This window comes from Saccostrea cucullata, unplaced genomic scaffold (genome assembly GCF_032062105.1).
Source record: "Saccostrea cucullata isolate Sc308-1 unplaced genomic scaffold, CSIRO_AGI_Scuc_v1 ctg3285, whole genome shotgun sequence".
In the NCBI taxonomy this organism is placed as follows: Eukaryota; Metazoa; Mollusca; class Bivalvia; order Ostreida; family Ostreidae; genus Saccostrea; species Saccostrea cuccullata.
In genome coordinates, this window is record NW_026933327.1 from 32,452 (window position 1) to 56,236 (window position 23,785).

Here is a 23,785-nt window from a genome sequence, read left to right on the forward strand (position 1 = left end):
AACAAGAGGCCCATGGGCCACATCGCTCATCTGAGCACTAAGGATAGGAAAAAAAAAGAAAATGGCTTTTTATTGTAAAGTTTAAATCCAAAAGTAGTCACATGACAAAACATGGATTTGCTATTTTTTAGAAAATTATTTTTAAAGAATTTTCCTATATAAAACTTTGGTCGGTCATTTTGGCCCCACCCTACCCCTGGGGGCCATGATTTGAACAAACTTGAATCTACACTACCTGAACATGCTTCCATATAAAAATGATGAATTATGGCTTTGCTGTTCTTGAGAAGAAGATTTTAAAAGAATTTTCCTATATGTGTCTATGTAAAACTTAGGTTGGCCATTTTGGCCCCGCCCTTCCCCCGGGGGTCATGATTTGAACAAACTTGAATCTACAGTACCTGAGGATATTTCCCCATAAATTTCATCTTTTCTGGCACAATGGTTCTTGAGAAGAAGATTTTTAAAATATGCCACCAAATTTTCATTAATTCCCAATTATTTACCCTTAAATGAGGGCGTGGCCCTTCATTTGAACAGACTTGAATCCCCTTCACCCAAGGATACTTTGTGGCAAGATTGGTTGAAATTGACCCAGCGGTTCTTGAGAAGAAGTCGAAAATGTGAAACGTTTACAGACAGATGGACAGACAGATAGACGCCGGACAAAATGTTATCAGAAAAGAGGGTATGATTTGAACAAACTTGAATCTACGCTAGCTAAGGATGCTTGCATATTTCTTTGACTACCTGTGGCTTTATTGCCCTTTACATTTGAACTTACACTGTGGCCCCGCCCTACCCCCAGGGGTCATGACTTGAACAAAATTGAATCTACACTACCTGAGAATGCTTCCATTTGAATAGGACTAGTCATGGCTTTGCTACTCTTGAAAAGAAGATTTTTAAAGATTTTTTCTACACGTTTCTATGTAAAACTTGGGATTCCATGTTGTGACACCGCCCTACCCCAGTGGTCATGATTTGAACAAAATTGAATGTCCAGTACCTGAGGTCAAGGTTCCATATAAGTATAATCATTCATGCCTTTGCTATTCTTGAGAAGAAGATTTTTAAAGTTCTCTTTATATTTCTATGTAAAACTTTGATTGGTCATTGTGGCTCGCCCTATCCCCAGGGGTCATGATCTGAATAAATCTGAATCTACACTACCTGAGGATACTTCCCTATAAGTTTCATCTTTCCTGGCACAGTGGTTCTTGAGAGGAAGATTTTTTAAAGAATTTCCGTATGTGTTTCTATATGAAACTTTTATCAGCCATTGTGGCTCGCCCTACCCCTGGGGGTCATGATTTGAATAAATATGAATCTACAATACCTGAGGATGATTCCCTGTAAGTTTTATATGTCCTGGACTCCTGGTATAGTGGTTATTGAGAGGAAGATTTTCAAGACATGCCAGGCCATCAGCCTTCGGCTCAGGTGAGCTAAAAACCTTCATTTTGACAACCTGGTTTATGATTGCATGGCTAGACACCCCCCCCCCATTACTTTTATGGAGACATAGCTTGAATCCACCTGGAACTACATATACTGACACCCAAAAGAAACGCAACAAGCAGTAATCAACAAATGTTTGAATTTTTTATCTAATGATTTCCAAAAAAGGATACAGTAAGGCTAAAAACACTTTTCAGAACATGAGAGATTTGATAAATATGTTAAATGTTTGTTTTTTAACTTTACCAAGTAACATATGACTGTTAAAACAACCCCCTCCCAGCCACTAAATTACATCGTGCAAGACTGCCCTAAACAACAGTTGCAGCTTAATATCTACGACACAATAATTTAATCAATATCGAGATTTGAGCGAAGGAATTATTCTTTGTCATTTTTAAATGCCTGTTTTTCAAATGATTAGGTCGAATTTTCTCTAACTTAGCAAATTGTAGTTACCCTTGGACTTCCGGTCCGAGGACCATCATTTATGCATATGATACATAAGACGCCGTTGAAACATAATGCAGTGTATTTTTGCATCATTTAACTCTCCATCACCTTTACTTTGGGATATTCCAGTTAGAGCAATGGAAATGCGTACTTAAGCCATTTTCGAGAAGCCTTAGCATCGTTACAGGAAACAAAAGGAGATTTGAATTATTGAAATATTGCTGCATTACTTAAGATGAACGGTATAAACCCTTAAAACTCCATGATATTGCCAAATGTTTTGTTAAACATGCAATTTTTTATTTCTGTTAAGCAGACTCCAACTTAACTTCCGGTTATGGTACGAAAATCGTTTAACCGTTAAATTACCGATATTAACCAAATTGAATATATCTATAATTTTAAAATACAAAATTTTTTACTTTACATAATTATTTCCTCCTAAAGTAGGGTGTTGTGTTTCTTTTGCGTGTCAGTATATTTACAGTTTTATGGGTTTTTTTTCAACATCTTGCTTTTTGAAGTCTATACGAAACAATGTCCTGAGCACTTTGGGTTGAACACGGAAATGAGTTCATCTGAGCAATATGAATGAGCCGAAATTACATTTTGGATTTTTTTTACACAAGTTAGAAGCAGCAGAGTCGATCAAAATTACTCGACTGAAACCAGAAGTCTCTGTCGAGACTGTAGCTCTATTGGTTTGTACTTATCAAAAACCATCGCACTATTATGTATCTTTGTGTAGTCTACTTGAGTGCCAAGTTATTTTGAAATCAAACTAAAACTGTAGAAGAGTAGCGTTTTAATAAAATTTCACAGAAAATTCTATTTTTAGTAACCATGGTAACACCGTTCATCGAAATCAAAAACCGATGCACTATTCTATGTATCTTAGTGTAGTCTAATTATGTGTCAAGTAATGAAGTTATACTAATCAGACCAAAACTGTAGAAGGAGAAGCATTTTAAAGGAATTTAAAACAAAAAAAAAATTATTTTTAGTTACCATGGCAACACCGTTCATCGAAATCAAAAACCGATGCACTATTCTATTCTTAGTGTAGTCTACTTGTTTGCCAAGTTACATTGAAATCAGACCAAAACTGTAGAAGGAGTAGCGTTTTAAAGGAATTTCACAAAAAAATTTATTTTTAGTAACCATGGCAACACCGTTCACCAAAATCAAAAACCGATGCACTATTCTATGTATCTTAGTGTAGTCTATTTGTGTGTCAAGTTATATTGAAATCAGACCAAAACTGTAGAAGGAGTAGCCTTTTTAAGGAATTTCACAGAGAATTCTATTTTTAGTAACCATGGCAACACCGTTCATCGAAATTAAAAACCGATGCACTATTCTATGTATCTTAGTGTAGTCTACTTATGTGCCAAGTAATATTGAAATCAAACTAAAATTGTAGGAAGAATAGCGTTTTGAAAATTTGTTTACAGACAGCGGACAGACAGACAGCTAGACAGACAGACAGACGGACGGACACCGGACGCATTACTATCGCATAAACTTTTCTGGTCTCTGACCAGTAGAGCTAAAAATGAATTTCACTTAGCACTGCTTTTTTTTATCCTTTCTTTATGATGTCAGGAAGACTCAGTCAGCACATTCAGTACTTTAATTCATACAAAAATCATGTCTTTTGCAGCTTAATTCTGAAGAAATGTCATTATCTTGACTAAAATCTCGCATAAAGAAGTGATGTTCAAACATAATAGTATTTGTCTTTTAAGAGCCATTCTCTGTAATGACTTGAACTTTTATATAGGAGCTGTGGCACGCATAGTCTCAGAATTTCTCCAAACTCTATATGATAAAAGTCTTTGATACCCTAAACTGAAATCAGGCAAAAATTGGTTGCTAAGTTTTATAGTTACCATAGCAACATGTCTTAAAGTTCAAAAAATGGCATTTTTTAACATGTTTAGAGCCCCATAATTAACATTTGCGGCAAAGCAAACAATTGGCAATGACTGTTTCCAAACCTTGAAGGTCAGATGTCTCAAATGCATGACAAACATGTTTGGTAAATCAACTATTACATACGTTACTATGGTAACAAAGTATTCAAAAATAAAAAAAATACCCTAAAATCTTGAAAATAAGACGGATTTAATAATAAGCCGGTTTTGAAAATAAGCCACCTATTTCTTGCATTAAAAATTACTCGAAAATAAGCCAGTTTTGAAAATAAGCCGGTCATGACAATTCCATTTAAGACAGATGTTAAACGTTTGACGATTTCCGCGTCTTAAAAATTTGTAAAATTACTAAATAAATTGTTGTTAATAAAGTTAATTTTTTAACCATTAATCATATGCATGTTACGCTTGCTAAAACGAACTTAATTGCGGAACCAGCTAAAATGGTGAATTTTTTTCCATGAAATTGTCAGAACAATAATTATCTCATCTAGACTTGTAAAAGCTAACGATGTGTGAAAAGGTGGTAATAATTAAATAGATAAAGTAAGTTTTTGTTTGTAAAGTATTTAACTGCCAGGTAATACTGCCCAAGGCAAGATCAAAACCTGCTGATCACAGGGCTTGGTAGTAATTACATTTCAATGTACCGCAACTGAGTTGTATAAATATGTGTTTGTTTGATTAATTTATCAAGTAATTCAATTGCAAGCGGATATCTTATATGTTATTTTTACTTTTAAAAAAAACAAGTTTATGTTTCATGTAAATTCATATGCTTTATACAATGAAATTAACTTTTCGGGATCGGCATTCTCAAAATATAAAGTAGACGATCCTAAAGAACGTACATCGGGAAACGCCAATGAATACAATGTCTTCTCTTACCAGGTTTTTGCATTGATAATAAGCCGCAATTTGAAAATAATCCGGTCTTGAAAATAAGCCCCCACTTTCTTACCAAAACTTAAAATAAGCCGCGGCTTATTTTCAAGATTTTAGGGTATTCATTGAATTTATAAAGTTATACATGTAAAAATAAAAAAGCAATTATAGGATGAAATGTAAACAAATGATAGAAAAAGAGCCTTGAAACATATACCAAGAACAAAATATGATATTTCATTTTGGTTGGCAATGGTTGCCAAGGTTTTTTATACCACAGAGAGACTTCAAAGTAACACTCTGTATGTTTAAATCTGATCCTATCTTTTAAAAAAGCACATTTTCTCATAACTAATGATCAATTTTGGAAGATGTTGGTGTGCTCCTAGTTTTCCCATTTGAAAAAAATCAGATTAGATTCTTTAAATAGAGCGTTGCTATGGAAATAAGCAGAAAATATATGCTTAAAAACCTGAAAAATACTTTTTGTCCTTGGATACGTACCCTTAAATGTAGATTCCCAAAACTTTTATGATTGATATTTATTAACAACTAACCTGACTTTTAATTTTGACTATCATCCAATCTCTAAGTGGATGCAAGAAGTTGGCACACAGGGTTTAATATTGATATAAAGTTCACAAAATCGAACATTTTCCCTTCTTGGTTACCATAGCAACAGTGTTGTTTTCTTCATCAACTTTTATCAATATATGATATTCAACTTCAGTTCTAACAGATAAGTACGATTCAAGCTGAGTCCTTTAATTTGTTTCTTGATAATGTGGCAATTTAAATCTTAATGCAGCGAAAAATAATTCACCTGTAAGCACTGGTACTTTGTTTCTATGGTAACACTGCAAAGTAGCAATTATACACAATTTTTCTTATGGTTTTGGTGTTGTTAGGTCCTAAGGATGCATATTTGCCAATCTTGAATTTTCATGTTTTTCCTCAAGACAGTAGCATTAACCCAAACTTAGTTACTGGTTTTGCATGGTTACACTGTGTTACCATGGCAACCATTAAAGTTATTTATAGAATAATATTGCTTATACTTATATACTTAAGGTCAAACATTTTCATTGTTTTTCTTAAGAAGTTGATTGAGTTTGAAAATGTAACACCTAGACCATTAGTGAATACGGAGTGTTTTTCAGCATATTTCAGCATTTTAAATGTATTCCAAATGTACCCTTGGTTACCACTTACTTAGAGATATATTCTAAACAGTTTCTTTACAGTATAAGTGACATCGAGGTGTATTGTTTTTGTGGGAATGATTTGTTTGCTTTTTCTAGTTTTTAGTAAGCCACAGTCAACATTTAAAGTGGCTGAAAATCTCATTTTTTCAAACTTTCCCGGCTGTTGCCATAGCAACCGAGACATATAGCAACGAAATTTTGTTTGATATTTGTTTCTGGTGTCAAGTACTAAGCATGGGTGAAGTTTCATCAAAATTGGGGACCATGCGTGGCAACGAAGTTTAAGTGGTTACAGAGAATGGCTATTAACATTTTGTTGCATGTTTTCAAGATTTTAGCCTGTTTTATCTGTGTAATTTATTGTCAACCATCGACACTTCAATCTAAAGAGAGAGTGAGAAAAAAAACATTGTCCAGAGAGAGGGAGAGAGAGAGAGAAGGATATGGAGATAACAAACAGTATTCAATCTCAAAGTCTATTAAACAATGTACAAAATAAGAGCAGAGCAAACACGGACCTCGAAAACATCAGAGGTGGGATCAGGGATCAGAGAGAGAGAGAGAGAGAGAGAGAGAGAGAGGTTTTGTACTCGGGTAATATATTATGTAAATATAAATGCTGTCAGTTGAATTATTTTCTAATACAAGAATATTTATGATTTCTTTCCCAATCAAAATATTTAAGAAATGATCAGATTATGCTATCGATACTAGTACAGTGAAACCTGTCTAATCCGACATGCACTGGGAGACGAAATTTGTGTCGGAATAGACAGGATGTCGGATTGCACAGTGTTAAAAACAAGGAAAATACTAAAATGGGAAATAAATTTAACGTCGGAATACACAGTGTGTCGGATTATTCAGGTGTCGGATTAGACAGTTTTCACTGTATATAGTGTGTAGCACGCGCATAAGTACAAATTACAAATTATAAGCTTGATTCGATTGATCGCGATGTGTGACAGTGAAACTAACTTGCAAATGAACTATTTCATTTATTTAAGGGAAATAATGAAATGATCCTATTGCTTGATCACTTTCCCCTCTCTCAATCGCTTTCATTTTTCTCTCATTGGCTTTCCCTGCCTCGATGACTCTCTTTCTCTTTGTTTCTTTCTCTTCCTTTTTTTTTTACCAACTTCGGTCCATATTCACATAACACAGTACTACCTTTATTATCGTAATAATTTTAAAATGTAAGAGATTAATTCTTTCCGTGTGATCCTACTTTCCTGTTTGTACGTATAGATTTACAGATCAAATTTTCTAAATGTGTGTCAGTTAATTTTAACAAAGATTATATATAGTCTGCTTAAAAAAATGTTTAACTGTAAAAATATAATTTTTTAAAAGTGTTTATGTTCAGTCTCACAAACTGGGGCATGGATTTTTTAACTGATCAATTTATGCACGAACTGTATGATCCTTAGTCTTGCTCATCCAAACTGTTATACATGTATCAGTACTGTAGCATTACAATGCATGTACATGCGCATACTCGAAATGCCGGTAAGTTTTAAGTCATTTTTAAAATCGTATTTCTTGTGAAAGCAAAATTATGATGATGTAGTCATAAATCCTATTTATCCCGCTTCAGACAAATTTGTAGATTACTGATTGAATAAAAGCTTATCAAATGACGCCCTGAAGTACGACACTAACTGACTGTGTAACTTATAACATGTTTTTCATATTAGTCCTTGTGTTTCAGATTGCAGAACTGTGCTTTCAAAAATGCCGACTGTTCATTGATCCACGTTGATCATGAACTTCAACATCCCCATGGTTTTTTTAGGGCAAAAAACGGGTGCCCCTGAGTTTTGCTGAATGTTTTTCCTCTTTATGTATGACACAGCTTTATTTTACAGATTTCGCATGCCCATTGTAATTTTTATTGAAAGAAGGTTCAAGTCAGTGTTGAATGAATTACACGACTTTTTGGGTCATTGTTATAAAATTGTTATAAAATTACAATCCTGTGGGGATCCGGGTTAGAATAGGTCCTCAGTACCCCCTTGCTTGTCGTAAAAGGCGACTAAATGGGGTGGTCCTTCGGATGAGAACGTATAAACCGAGGCCCCGTGTCACAGCATGTGTGGCACGATAAAGATCCCTCCCTGCTCAAAGGCCGTAAGTGCCGAGCATAGGCCTAAATTCTCTTCACCGGCAATGGTGACGTCTCCATATCAGTAAAATATTCTGGAGAGGGACGTTAAAAAGTATACAATCAATCAATCAATCATATAAAATTACACTGGGAATGAAAAAAAAACATTATACGCATCAAATAAAAATATGAAAATTTTTGTTCATAACGTATTAATTTTAAAAAATGTAATCATAATTGGAAGAGAAAAATCTTGATTTCAACAAGGTTTTCACCATGCAGGATCATCCTTCTATGAAACATATTTTGAGGTCGTGGCATCTGGTGTACACATTGACTATGAAAAGCTCTTGTTTTCAGTTACTGTGTCTAATCAACGATTGGTTCAAATAGAGTAAACTGTACTTTAGAATCAGATAGCTCATCTAAAAAAAAATCACATTTATATCCACAAAAAAGATTCAAATGGAATCAATAAAATACGGTAAAATTACACTAGATCTAATGCTTTACATATTTAGTCAATGGGTCTTTATGAGGTCATAAAAACACAAATTCAAGAACGATAAGCGGGTAACAAATTTATCAAGTGGACAAGTTTAGGCCTTCATCTTTCTGTTAAGCAAATGCAAATATAATTTGACATTCTTTCATAACAGTCTTTATGTCTAAAAAGTAAAATCTTAGTGAGACGAACTGTTTAATATGACCTTTAAACACATGTTAAACTAGAAATATGTCCATAGGACATGAATGCCCATGAATGAAGATATATTAGTAAAGCAACATGAAAATTTTTATGTGTATAAAATTTGATCAGTTTGGTTCAGGTAGGGCTTATAGTTACAATGGAATAATCAAAAGCTTGAAAGGCTTCAAGGGCGTTGAACAAGAAAAACAATTTAAAAAGATGTGCAGATGGGTCAAGAGAGTGACTCCGGTAACATAATAATAAAATAAACAAGATATGTTTGTGAAACACTATGCGCCCGGCGTCAACAAGTTCGAAAAAGCTATTTTTAGTATATAGGTCACAGTCAAGGACACAAGGTCATTGACCTTGGTGTGACTTGAAAGAACTTAATTAGTGGAGTAGGCATACTAAATATGAAGTCCCCATCTCCTATGGTTCAAAAGTTATGGCAAAAAATGGAAAAAGCTATTTTTAGCATATAGGTCACAGTCGAGATAACAAGTTCATTGACCTTGGTGTTATTTTAAAAAGAACTTAATTAGTGGAGTATGCATACTAAATATGAAGTCCCTATCTCCTATGGTTCAATAGTTATGGCAAAAAGAGGAAAAAGCTATTTTTAGCATATAGGTCACAGTCAAGGTCACAAGGTCATTGACCTTGATGTCATTTGAAAGGACTTCATTAGTGGAGTATGCATACAAAATATGAAGTCCCTATCTCTTATGGTTCAAAAGTTATGACAAACAGTTGAAAAAGCTATTTTTAGCATATAGGTCACAGTCAAGGTCACAAGGTCATTGACCTTGAAGTCATTTGAAAGAACTTTATTAGAGGAAAATGCATACCAAATATAAAGTCTCTATCTCTTATGGTTCAAAAGTTTTGGTGAAGGTTAAAGTTGACAACAGACAGACAGACAAACAGACAGGACAAAAACAATATACGCCCCGGATCTCGATCCGGGCGCATAAAAATAGTCTTTACACAAATACAGTATAGGGCCTTATGTCCTCAGGTCCGAATGAAAGAGGGTTCCAATGAACCAGACATCGTCAGAAATGTTCATGCTCAATATCAATCCGATTTCTTTCTAGTCAATCGAAGACCTATGAAGGGTTTCACAAATTTATATATTATTCTTTCCAATTGCCATTGTCAGAGCGTTGTTTTGCAGTATAGTGATTGCATCTAAACTACAACCATGACTCTACTCTTACAATTACGATCGACTTAAGATAGGGTGCGATAAACAAATGGGGGAAATGGATAAATACAGTAATACTGGTCAATATCATTGGTTGTTCAGATAAAATCGGATTGAAGATTGTAAAAGTAAAGCTAAGATTAAGAAATTCGATCTTTATAGTCTTGTGGTATTCATGTTTATTATATCCCCCGCTTGAAAAGCGGGAGGGGTTGTGGGTATATAGTAATCGCTATGTCCGTCCGTCCGCCCGCCTGTTACGCTTTGGGGTACCCATCTCTTATCCGCAACTCCTCTCATACCACTGAATGAAATTTGATGAAACTTTCAAATAATCTTTATAACATATTGCTATTGTGCACCTCCTATTTTACTTTTTGATCTGACATGTATTTTAGGTTTCCTACAACAAAACATTGACACTCCCATTATATTCATATGGGAGGCGAGGGTATCATTTAGTGAGCTCATTGCTCACAGCACCTCTAGTTTTATAATTATTTCACCGTCTTTTAGGTTGCTTGTATTACAGTAATCAGTAACAAAATGTTATTGATGTCAATCGTCGCACCCTCTCTGTAGAAATTCATCTGCAACAACCATAACCTTTTTCTTGCCTACAAATTAAACATAATATCGATATTCTGTAGTAGAATTAATTGAAGAGACAATTGATTTTATTTAATATTCAAGCTATTATTCATTGTGAGCGTTTTGAAAGAAATTGGTTTACAGCTGTTGCTATTTTCTACCTCGAATGCATCCACTGACACATTCGGTCGCGTAAATCGGACTGATCAGTAGATGACGATCGAGCTTCGCTTGATGCCATTAAAATGTAGGTCAAGTCCAGCAGTCCGAAGCAAGTCTGGTAGTGTCCATCCCTAGATACAAGTTTGGTTCAGGTAGGGCTTATGGTTACTTGGATTAAAAATATAGGTCAGATCCAGCAATGGATCTGCTCCAAAAACTTGAACCTGGTCACACATTTGTTTAAATAGGTGTTAAAATTCATTTGGGATTTAGTTCCAAAAAAATAGTAACCTGGTCACTTATTTAAAATATGTAGATAAGATCCAGTATCTGAAGCAAGTCTCGATTGTCCATTCTTTGATGCATCATCCATGCAAGTTAAACAGGCCTTCGAATTAAAGAGCTACTCCAAGAAATTTCACTGGTTACTCATCTGAAATTGTAGGCCAAATCCAGCACTGGAAGCAAATCTGGTAGGGTCTATCCCTAGATGTTTCATCATTGCAAATTATTTCCAGGTAAGACATATAGTTACTTGGGAATAAACCTGCTCCAAAAGCTTTGATTAATTTGGTCACTCACTTAAAACATAGGTAATTAGAGAGTTCACCTCAACGAATATTTCTTTAAGTAAGGCAAAGTCCCACAAGTAACTAGCATTCTAAAAGTTTACATCCCAAAATGCAAAATTTATGCAATTTTGATCTGATAGGGCTTGCAGTTACTTGGAAATAGTCTTATCCAAAAACTCCAACCAAATCGCCCATCAATAAAATATAATTCAAATCCAGCATCTGAAGTTTGAAAGTGTTCATCCCTTGATGCATCATTCATGCAAATCAAGTTAATATAGTATTTATTGTTTTTTGGTATTAAACTTGCACCCATAACTTTACCTGGTCCATTATCTGGAAAATATAAGTAGGATCCAGCATCAAAAGTACGTCTATCAGTGTTCATCCTTAAATGTATCATCCATGCATGTTTGGTCATCATAGGGCTCATAGTATCTTGGAAATGAGAACTACACAAAAAACATCAACCTGTTCACTCATCCAGAAAATGTAGGTCAGATCATGCATCCAAAGCAAGTTTGGTAGTGTGCATCCTTACACATCATCCATGCAAGTTTGGTCTTCACAGGACTTAATAATTTCTTGGAAATAAGACTTACACCAAAAACTGCACCAAAAATGTTAACCTGCTCAAAAAACATTAACATTGGTCATTTCTTCGGTGAAATGCAGCATTTGAAACATCATCTGATCAATGTAACACACAAGAAGCATGTTTAATGCATGTATGATCATATAGGGCATAGAACTACTTACAAAAAAAACCCCAAAACATTAAGGTTTGACGCCGACAATAACGCCGATGCCTCCGGTATCATGTAAGCCCCCCTCCCTACTCGTTGAGGTGAGCTAAAAAAAATGTAGGTCAAGTCCAGCATCTGAAGCAAATCTAGTAGACTAGTGTTTATCCCTATATGTATCAACCATGCAAATTTGGCCCTGCTAGGGCTTGTAGTTACTTGGGAATGGACCTGTTCCAAACACTTTAGCCTGGTCATCCATCTGGAAAATGTAGGTAAGATTCAGCATCCCGAGCAAGCCTAGTTGTTTGAATCATTGTAGTCATCTATGAAAAGTTTTTCCATATGCCATATATGCAACAACAAGAACTTTATACAAGAGGACCTTAGGCCATAACGCTTATTTCATTCCTATGCAATACTTTGACCCCCTTTTGTGACCCTATCCTTCCCAAAAGGAGCCAAGATGAAAACCAGAAGTCTCTGTCGAGACTGTAGCTCTACTTGTTCGTACTTATAACAAAGGATGAGAAAAGAAGCCATTGCCATCAGACCACAACTGTAGAAGGAGTAGCGTTTCAAAGGAATTTCACAGACATTTCTATTTTTAGTAACCGTGGCAACACCGTTCATCGAAATCAAAAACCAATGCACTATTTGATGTATCTTAGTGTAGTCTACTTGTGTGCCATGTTATATTGAAATCAGATCAAAATTGTAGGAGGAGTAGCTTTTTAAAGGAATTTTACAGAAAATTCTATTTTTAGTTACCATGGCAACACCGTTCATCGAAATCAAAAAAGGATGCACTATTCTATGTATTTTAGTGTAGTCTACTTGTGTGCCAAGTTATATTGAAATCAGATCAAAATTGTAGGAGAAGTAGCGTTTTAAAGGAATTTCACAGGAAATTCTATTTTTAGTAACCATGGCAACACCGTTCATCGAAATCAAAATCCGATGCACTATTTTTTGTATCTTAGTGTAGTCCACTTGTGTGCCAAGTTATATTAAAACCAGACCAAAACTGTAAGAGGAGTATCGTTTTGAAAAATTGTTTACCAACAGACGGACAGCTAGACAGACGGACGGACGACGGACACCTTACTATCGCATAAGCTCTTTTGGTCTCTGACCAGTAGAGCTAAAAACAGAAGTTTCTGTCGAGACTGTAGCTCTTCTGGTTTGTACTTATAATAAAGGAGGAGAAAAGTAGCAGCAGGGACTTAAAACGTTACAAAAGCAATAAATAGGATAATGATCCTTGATTAAGTCTCCTTTTGTGGCAAGATTTCAATTAGACTATAACTGTAGGAGTAGCTTTTAATATTTTTTTTTTCAGAATTTTCAATTTAAATTACTTTGGTAATATCTATGAACATCAATCTTCAAAATCATCGAGAAATCTGTGAGCCAATGCTCACTAGTAATACCCCCGCTCTGATGTAAATAAGCACTATCATGTTGATATACACAAGTTCAATTATAGGCAGATGCACAGAAAAAATATGAAGTTGACATCAGATTCATATCAAACTTAATGCCACCATATGGCATGCCTCAACAAAGAGTGTAATAAAATTTCAAGCATCTGCGATGAATAGCTAATGAGAAAACTGTGACGAAAATTTGTTATGTATGAAACGGACAGACGCACAGACAAACAGGAAGTTGACATCGGATTTTATCAAAAATGTCTCCCACCATATGCCATGCCTCAGAGAAGATTATGTTAAAATTTCAAGCATCTACGATGAGTAGTTGCTGAGAAAACTGCGACGAAAATTTGTTATGTATGAAACGGACAGACGCACAGACAAACAGGAAGTTGACATCGGATTTTATCAAAAATGTATCCCACCATATGGCATGCCTCAGAGAAGATTGTGTTAAAATTTCAAGCATTTATGATGAGTAGTTGCTGAGAAAACTGCGACAAAAATTTATTACGGACAGACACATGGACAGACAGACAGACACACACACAAGGGTAAAACAGTATACCCCCCTCTCCTTCGGAGCAGGGGTATGAAAACACAAAACGGATTATTATGTACCTCAGTCTAGTCTACTTGCATGCCAAATTATATGATAATCAGACTTAAATTGTATTTGGAGTAGCATTTTGAAAGTATTTCATATAAATTTCTATTTCTAGTCACAACAGCAACACCCTTCATAGAAATCAACTAGAACTGTCCAAAGGGGACAAAATACCTCCCGCTGGGTTTTTCAGAAGTAAGTTTTTCCATAATAAAGATATGTATCAAACATGAATTATGAAATTTTTCTTCCAGAGACCATGAAGTTATACGAATGACCTTAGGTCAAGGTCATGACACACCACTGGGTCATGGGCAATTTTTGTTTGAAATGAGAACCTTCCAAGTTAATCCATAAGAAAGATATAGACCGGACACGAATTATGAAATTTTTCTACCAGTGGCCTTGAACTTCCCCAAATGACCTTGGGTTAAGGTCATGACACACCCTTGTGTCATGGGTAATCTTTGTGTGAAATGAGAACCTATCACGTTTATCCATAAGAAAGATATGGACCGGACACGAATTATGAAATTTTTCTTCCAGTGACCTTGAAGATCCCCAAATGACCTTGGGTCAAGGTCTTGATACACCCTCGGTTCATGTGCAATCTTTGTGTGAAAAGAGACCCTACCACGTTTATCCATAAGAAAGACATGGACCGGACACGAATTATGAAATTTTTCTTCCAGTGACCTTGAAGTTCCCCAAATGACCTTGGGTCAAGGTCATGACACACCCTTGGGTTATGTGAAATCTTTGTGTGAAAAGAGACCCTACCAAGTTCATCCATAAGAAAGATATGGACCGGAAACGAAATATGAAAATTTTCTTTCAGTGACCTTGAAAATCCCCAAATGACCTTGGGTCAAGGTCAAGACACACTCGCAGGTCATAAGTAACCTTTGTGTGAAAAAAAGAACCTACCAAGTTTATCCATAACAAAGATATAGACCGGACATGAATTATGAAATTTTTCTACTAGTGACCTTGAATTTCCCCAAATGACCTTGGGTTAAGGTCATGACACACCGTTGTGTCATGGGCAATCTTTTCGTGAAATGAGAAGCTGCCAAGTTTATCCATAAGAAAGATATGGAGCGGACGCTAATTAAGACATTTTTCATCCAGTGACCTTGAAGTTCCCCAAATGACCATGGGTCAAGGTCATGACACACCCTTAGATCATGGGCAATCTTTGTGTGGAGTAGTAGATTCTAATGTCTCTCTGTAAGAAAGATATGGACCAGACACAATTGCACAGACAGATGGACAGCTAGACAGACAGACGGACGGATGGACGGACAGCTAGACAGACAGTCGGACAGACGGACAAGGTGATTCCTATATACCCCTCAAACTTCGTTGTGGCCCTACCCTACCCCTAAGAACCAAGATTTAAAGAAATTAGAATTAACACACAATATCACAGGCTGCTTTCTCACAAGTTTATTTTTTTCTGGCACAAAGGACCTTGTTATGATGATATTTTTAGTGACTTCTAATGACTTCTCCCTAGCTTTCCCTTGATTATCTCCCCTTGGAAGAAAGAATGGTCCTTCTATACACCCTATTACCGGCAATTAGGACTGCTAATGCAACTGTAACAACAGACAGCAAAGTTGTTTTTCGCTATGACAGAGAACTAATTGATATGTAATCATATTTTTGACTATTTATCAGGTTGGGGGGAAACGTAAATTCCGCTATAATAGTGGTATCTCACTATTATAGTGAAATTACGCTATATTTCCTGCCATGGATACCCTCAATTTCATCCGATACCATGCAAGGCGTTTGAACCGCAAGTCATGGTGGGTATTAAAATGAACAAAAACTGTCATGCTTGCATGTTTTGAATTTTAATAAATTTTCTACCGTTGCGTTTAATAATGCGAGCACTCTTTTTTTAACGGAAGTTGCATTTTTAACGTAGCAACCGATGATTGCGGGGGTATTTAAGCTTGTTTGAATCTCACTTATTGCTCATTAATGTGCACAAATTGATGCTTGTTACAATTGTCAACTTGCACTGAAAAGAGTTTATGGAATTAAACAAGAAAAAGATTATTTTTATCTGCATGGTACAGGTATGGAGGCTCGTTATGGTAAACGGAAAGACACATTATGGCAAACATAAAAAAGAGTATATTGATAAACTCGATTTCTATCCTTTTAACAAAATCAATTGATAATAAATAATCACAAAAAAAGAAAAAATAAATATTAATGAATAAATACTTATATAAAAGATCCTAGAAAATATATCTAATTTTTAATTTCGGCTGGTTAATTGAATTCTTTGAGGGGGGGGGGGGGGCATAAAAATAAGAAAAATTTAAAGAGGAACAACGGATACAGAGACAGATGAATAGCCATAGGACAACAGATGATCCATAAAGCTCACTTGAGTTTGCAGCTCAGGTAAGCCACCAATATCAAAGACAAGCATTATTATCCATATTTTGCCAATAGTCATCAAGAAAAATAGACACCAATTCATTTTCTTAAGACAGTAACCAATCTTATGACCTAATAGGCCAAAAATCTTTTTGTTTGTGTATTTCTGAAATATGGCAGTTCTTGTACATTCTCATAATAGGTTGGAGATATCTTCATTCCTTTTATAATTTACATTTGTTTAAGACAGAATACTTACATTTGTAGATTTTGTTTCTGTGTGTGTGACAACAAGAAACAGTGGTGCCTTTTTGCCTCCAAATGTCTTGATTGAGGTAATCCAAAACTTCAGGTAGTCTAAAAGAAACAAGAGTATGTAAGTTTAAATGAACAAATAAAGCATAATGATAAAACTAGAAGTCTCTAATGAGACTGTAACTTTACTGGTTAGTACTTATGACAAAGGAAAAGAAAAGTAGCACTTTTGATTTAAATTTCCTAACAGAAATAAATAGAATGTATACGTTTAGGTATACAATCTGCACATGTGCCACATTATATTGAAACAGATCAAAACTTTAGGAGGAGTAGCATTTTGAAAATATTTCACAGAATTTTCTGTTTTTAGTAACCATAGCAACACTGTTCATCGAAATCAGAATCCCATATATAGAATTATATGTCTTAGTGTAGTCTACTTGTGTGCAGAGTTATACTGTAATCAGACAAAACCTCAGGGAGAGGTAGTCTTTTGATTTCTTTTTTACAGATAGACAGCTTACTAGACAGATGGACAGAAGACGGATACCATCACTTTTGCATAATCTCTTTGGGTCTTTGATCAGTAAAGCTAAAAAACGAACAGGTGTGTCTGATAAGAGTAAGATCTACAGCCTTTTACTTACAACCTCGGAAAAAAAATGTATCAGAACGTCAATCAATATTTTTTTTATCTTAACACTACTCTAACAGAATTAAACGAAATAAATATTTTTATTTCCTAAGCATAACGTTATTCAAAAAATTATATGAACTGTAGGAGATGCGGTATTTAAATTGTCAACATAATTTTACGTATCGTCCTTCCTTCAGTATCTACAGCTTTTCTAGGACATCTGATTTGGAGAAAAAATATATATCATGATGTAGTGTACTTTGGTACAGTAAGCAGTGTATTTGGAAACGTTTAGTCAGTTTGATTGGCAACACCCTCTGTAAACAGATTCTTTATTCCTGGCTACTGACCACCAATTCATATGTCAAATCCACTGAAATAAACTGATACCTGCCACAAATGATTGTATTAAACAGTGAAATTTATATGTATCTGCTTGGGATTGAACCCAGGGTATCTGCATGGCATACCAGTTCAGTCCTCTTCCAACTGAGCTAAAGGGTTAACCCACTAGCCTAAGATAATAGGAAGCTGTGTACATGTATCTAACACTATCACATGAACACATACAGTATACGGACTGGACACAACCTAACAGAAAGCAAACCCGGAGCAGACCCCGGGTTCACTCTCTAGGTCCGCTTCGGGTTTGCTCGGGTTCCGCTAGGGCTGGCCCCGAGCGAACCTGCAGTGGACCCGGAGAGCGCACCCGGAATTCAGTAGCAGTCCCAGATAGCGAACACGCGTTCAGTATTTTTTTACGGAGCTGTCCATCAGGATTAGTGATTAGCCAATCAGCGTGTCAACCAATCGAAATGGCATATTGATCAGTAGATTTGGATAAAAGATCGAATGTGTGATGTTCCTCCATATACATTCGCCATTGTACATACAAGCAAAGCGTGTGAATGTACATCTATTATGATAATTGTAAAATTAGGGAATAACTGTCTTCTAATTGAACTCCCAATCAAATCTGGTAGATGGACTAATACTGATAGATCTCTAAGATTATGTAATTTATGTAACAAAAATACTTTGGGGGATGAGTTTCACTATGTAATGGAGTGTCCATGTTTTTGTCTTTACGGGTAAACCTTATTGATAAGAAGTATTGTTCTCATGTAAATACTTATAAATTAAAGAATATTATGTCAATCACAAATGTTGATTCACTGTTTAAACTGTCTTTGTTTGCTAAAAAAAATATTGGCCTGCTATATTTAATTGATACTACTCTTCCTCACTTGACTTTGTATTTTGTGTATAATTATGTAAATATGTTCCTGTACCTCATTTACCATTGTATGGTCTGAGTGTAATAAACAAACAAACAAACAATTTGATATTTGCGACCGTTGAATCAGCATTAACGGTCGCAAATACCTAATTAGAAGACAGTTATTTCCATTATAATGCAATCACTGCATTTTGTTTGTTGATTACGTCTTATTTTGTTGCGTTTTGTTATATGAAATACGTCATGAAGCATTGTGTTTTTGCGTCAGTCTATTATGACGTCACAATGAAAATATTTTACTTGCGTTAATGCTCGTTTTACTGCTTCAAACATCAGCGCATAAGCCAATCAAAACTCATTTTACAAAACAATTGCATTAGATTACTATTTCATACTTATTTATTTTAATTCTCTGGACTGTATTTATTTTCCTAAATTTTTCAAAGCAATTAATTAAATATTTTAATTTTCCGAGTTGAATGTTACATGAATATTTACCTTTGTATTTATTATTTTTTTTTAGTTTTTTTTTATACCAGTATTAAGTTCATTAATAAAATTTGATATACACATGTAAATTGGGTAGATAATGAGTCTGTCAGTCAATTCGTAAGAGAAGTAAAGTGCCGAGCCACAGCATGATACGCCCGTCAAAAATTACAATTTTCTTCAACAGTTTAGCTTGCAATCACGTCAACCCTGATTCTAAATTTCCATGATTTTTCCATTCCTAAAATTATTTATCCATCCCCTGTGATGTAGGCATTAATTATAATAAATATTACATCATTGATGGATTTTATGCTGGTTGTGTTAGACCTTGTCAAATGCCCATTATATTAAACAATATCAAATTAGTCTTAACAAATTAATCTATACCAAATTGATTTTGAAAAGAAAAGGCTGGCCATCAAATGACATATGCTATAAACTAACCAACAGTTCTTCTGTCTAATTCCCAAAGGTCATCATACAGCTTGATCAGAGTGATTGAGACAGCTAGCCTGAACTCATTAATTAATCTTTAACTGGATGCTTGTCTACTCATTAATACCAATAGATGAATGGGTCTGCACTATCTACCATAACTTTTTTTAAAACATATGAAATACTCAAAGATTTTTTTTTGGTTGACATTTAATGTCCGACAGGTTTTAATATAAAATTCATATGGACATGCTGATTCCACCCCAATCCCATAAAATTAGTTTTTATAAATTAACAAATTTATGTAATATAAGATTAGTCTGCTATGCAATATTAAATTAGTTTTAATTACTTTTCATTAAATTCATTTTAAAACTTAGGCTAGCCAGCAAGAGCTATTTTTAATCCAACAGGCTCACACATTTTCCCAATACTCAAGGGATATAGATAACACCATGCTCTAGCTATTAGCGAACTCCTCACACTAAAAACTCATTAATTTCTCTCTAATTTGACATGCAATTTTCTGTTATTCAAAATTCTTCTTGAGTCTTGACCAGTGCTTGATAATTACACTCATTGGAGAGGCAGGATTTCTCTAACATACATAATATTTGTCATAGATTGCTGTCAAGTATTGCTTAAAAAAATAAGTATTTTCTTGATTTAACACTTTTTTAATAAGGACAGTGTAATACTCTTACTTTATTTGGGATGTGTAAATGAATAGTAAAAAGACACTTTTTTTAAAATTTCATTTAAATCAAAGGTCACAGTGACCTTGAAATAGGTCATGACACACCTTCTACCTAAGATGCATAAACTGGCCAAGTTTGATGATTGTAAGTCATAGTTTTCTAGTTTTGGGTCGGAAAGGCTTTTTTCCATATTTGGCTATATCTTCTTAATTAAAGGTCAGAGCGGCTTACTTTTTGTGCGCGACACACCTTCTACCCAAGATGCATCAGATGACAAAGTTTGATAATCCTAGGCCTAATAGTATTAAAGTTATGAGCCGGAAACGAAAAAGCTAACAGACAGACGGACGGACACGAAGCCTATAACATAATATGTCCTGTCTTAAGACGGGTGTATAAAAAGAAGATAATAATTGGCATTTCAATTTTAACTTTTAAAAAAAATTAGAAAGAAAAATAAATGATCTTTGACGAATTGTATTATTTCTTGTTCGTGCCCATTATTCAATTATTTTATTACAATTGTTTCAATTTACATGTTCCTTCAAATTTATCAAAATTCAAATCAAGTTATTGATCTTCTTAATTGGGCATGAAAAAATTCAATGTGCTAGTCTATATAATTATTGTCCTGTATATTATTTGAAAAAAAAATAGCTGCTTCTGGCGTATAGAAAACAGTTTGAGTACAGACTTTGGAGGACGACTCATAGTATTTAACAAAAAAAAAAATTATAAGGCTTTATTATTTCAAAAAATCTAGTTTAATGATGAGAGTTTACAGATAAGATTTTTTTTGGGGGGGGGGGGGGTGATTTTTCCTGTATTTTTGTTTTAAATAATTTAAAATTTCGGTAATGTGTGTAGGTGAAGTAGAAGGTATATTTATGCAATCTTATGGGGAAAAAAATCAATATTTGTCATTTTATTTATTTTTTTTTTCATTCTGATTAAAATCATACTCTATCCATAATTCTGAGCGTAATCAAGTTCTGATGAAATATATCTTTTTTTAAAAGCGTCCGGAAAATATATATTACGAACTTCCAAGGTGTAAATATTATAAATGAAATGTAAATATATCAAATGCACAAAAGGTTAATTTAAAGATATCATAACTCAGTGTTTGTCAAACATTTAGACTACGATTAAGCAAAGCATAAAAAAATAACAAATTTAATTTAGGACTATATAACGCATGAATTTGAAAGGTAATTTGTTTAGATGCTTTCATCAGTTTCACTTGAACATCATTCGATACAATGAAAATCAATTCAACATCCTTTTCTTCCTCCTCTGTTTTTGTTTTCACATTATAAATAATGAAAATAAATGCCTAATAGCCCGCTGTTAAAATCACTTCCCGGGATCGAAATTCCGAGAGCGGAGAAATCAAGGAAATATTTATTAATCTAAATGTAAAGTTGATTTTTATCAATGTTCTCCATAATGTCACTGCAAACATATTCAGTGTACATCTATGGATTGCTGCCAAAACAACAATGATCGATTCCGCAATTTCATTACTGTATTGGAATAAACAAGGGATGGGGCTTACGGGCGGCGAGATTAAAGCAAGGTCCACTTCATGCATCAGTTTGCAAGGCGGTCCCAGAAAGCAAGCGCCGGGTTCGCTCTAGCGGACCCAGAGCTGACCCTGAGCAAAAGCGGAGCAAACCTGGAGCACACCCAAGGCGAATCCAGAGCGGTCCCAAAATTTCTGAAAGCGAACCCAAAGCTGACCCTGCGCGAACCCGCGAAGCAAACCCAGGGTCCGCTTTGAGTTTGCTCTGGTGTTTGGTTGTGTCCAGTCGGTACTGTACATGTTTTATACAGATTTTAATTATCCTTAAGTGCAGCCATCCTTTGACAATAATTGACCAAGGGGATCTTGAGTTATGGCCCATATTCTAAAACTTTCATGAATACTGCATAACGCATGCCACTCACCGAACAAATGGCAATAGCATTAGCTTTTTAAGCCTTTGACTCAGAAGAGCTAAATATTGGACATTTTACAAGTGTCTTACCTTTGTAGGTCCACACTGAGAAGATTGATCCTTCTTGGTTATCTTTCTCTTGATCCACAACATCTTCAAACTTCTTAGTCATGTCCAACACAAGGATAAAGAAGGCCTTTGGTGTTACGTAAATTTGATGACAGGCATAATATGCTAACTGGCCAGCAAAATCCAGCATGCTTACTGTTGGTAACTTCTCTTTTTCAGACAAGATTTTCTGAAAAATTTCCTCTTTCACCACAGCTGGAGCTTCTGAGGAGATAAGACTGGCCATTACCTCTACTGTGCTCTCTTCTTCTGTGTCCTCCGTTAACGTTGGTGAAATAGACATTTCTACATTCTCTTCTTTCTTTTCTTCTCTGCTATATAAAACTACTTCAGTGCTTTTATCAGTACTTTCTACTTCCAAATTATCTTCTTTTTCATTTGTATCAGATGTGTCAACAGCACTGCTCGGGTCTGGTTTCAAATCTGCATTATTTATTCTGATAAATGACTTGAATGGTGAGTCATCATCAGTCACTGAAAAACAGGAATGTTGTTATTTAATTCTGTTTTCATTTAGCACATCATAGAGTAATTATTTAAACAAAAAAATTATAACTTGGTTCTCAGTCCTGTTTTCTTAAGAATATTAAATGCATGAGGGACATTTTTTTTCTTTATATCTCATGAAAAACAAATAACAAACGGGAATATTTTTTTAAGTTATAATTTCAAAACTAAATTTGTAGTCCATGATGTTTAAGCATCAAGTGTAGATATCAAAATAATATATTTCCTGCTTCTTTCTCTATTGTATCTTCTACATCTATGATCCCGATAATTCATATAATGAAACGATGTCATCCTAAAAACAAGATGTGTTAAACTTACAGAACCCAACAGTGATGATGGTCAATTGCTTACGTAACACAACTAATCTAAGTGTTTCAGCACTATAAATAGTGCTTATGATTTTATTAAACTTTGTCTAATCCCTTAGTTTTTGGTTTACCACACTAAATGAAATCTGGGAATCTTGCTGATGACCGAGTTCTGAGGTTGAGGGAGCCATCTTTGATCACGTTATTGATCAAGTTCTAGCCTGGAAAACCTTCAGAAACCCCACCTTGTACCGTGGAAGTAGGTTCCTCATGAATCTGCACTTTAATCAATGCCATCATAACTTATCTTAATCTTGATGCTTTATCCTGTGTATTTGACAGCCATATTTGTGTTTTTAACTAGGCCAAAAATTTTGATAATCTCGATGTTTGTCTAACGATTGACTGATTTCTAAAATGCAGTCAAAATGCAGTCAGGAATTCCGTTTTTTTTTTTTTTGGGGGGGGGGGGGTAATTGACGAGCGCATGAGAGAAATTGTATTTTATTATTTGAGGATAAAAATGGGTAATGCGAATTGTTGAATAAAATACTGGTGAGCCTGAGAACCAACTTATTATTTTTTTAGGCCTTATCTCTTTTTTCATATTGGAGGATTGAGAACAAACAGTCTATTGATTTTAACTTAAATCAACATATATGTGTTCATTATTCA

The 23,785-nt window shown here is 34.8% G+C and overlaps 1 protein-coding gene across 1 annotated transcript in view; it reads right to left on the bottom strand.

Moving 5' to 3' along the window:
- LOC134237994 (uncharacterized) overlaps positions 1–23,407 on the bottom strand; it is a gene marked incomplete at its 3' end in the record, with an annotated part of 46,588 nt that extends 23,181 nt beyond the window's left edge. Inside the window, exons 1-3 of the mRNA XM_062720121.1 lie at positions 23,356–23,407; positions 22,254–22,766; positions 16,723–16,820 (exon numbers count right to left, since the gene is read on the bottom strand). Of these exons, the coding sequence (XP_062576105.1) occupies positions 16,723–16,820; positions 22,254–22,766; positions 23,356–23,407 (663 nt within the window). The remainder of the gene's footprint in view (positions 1–16,722; positions 16,821–22,253; positions 22,767–23,355) is intronic.
- Positions 23,408–23,785: the final 378 nt, after the last annotated feature.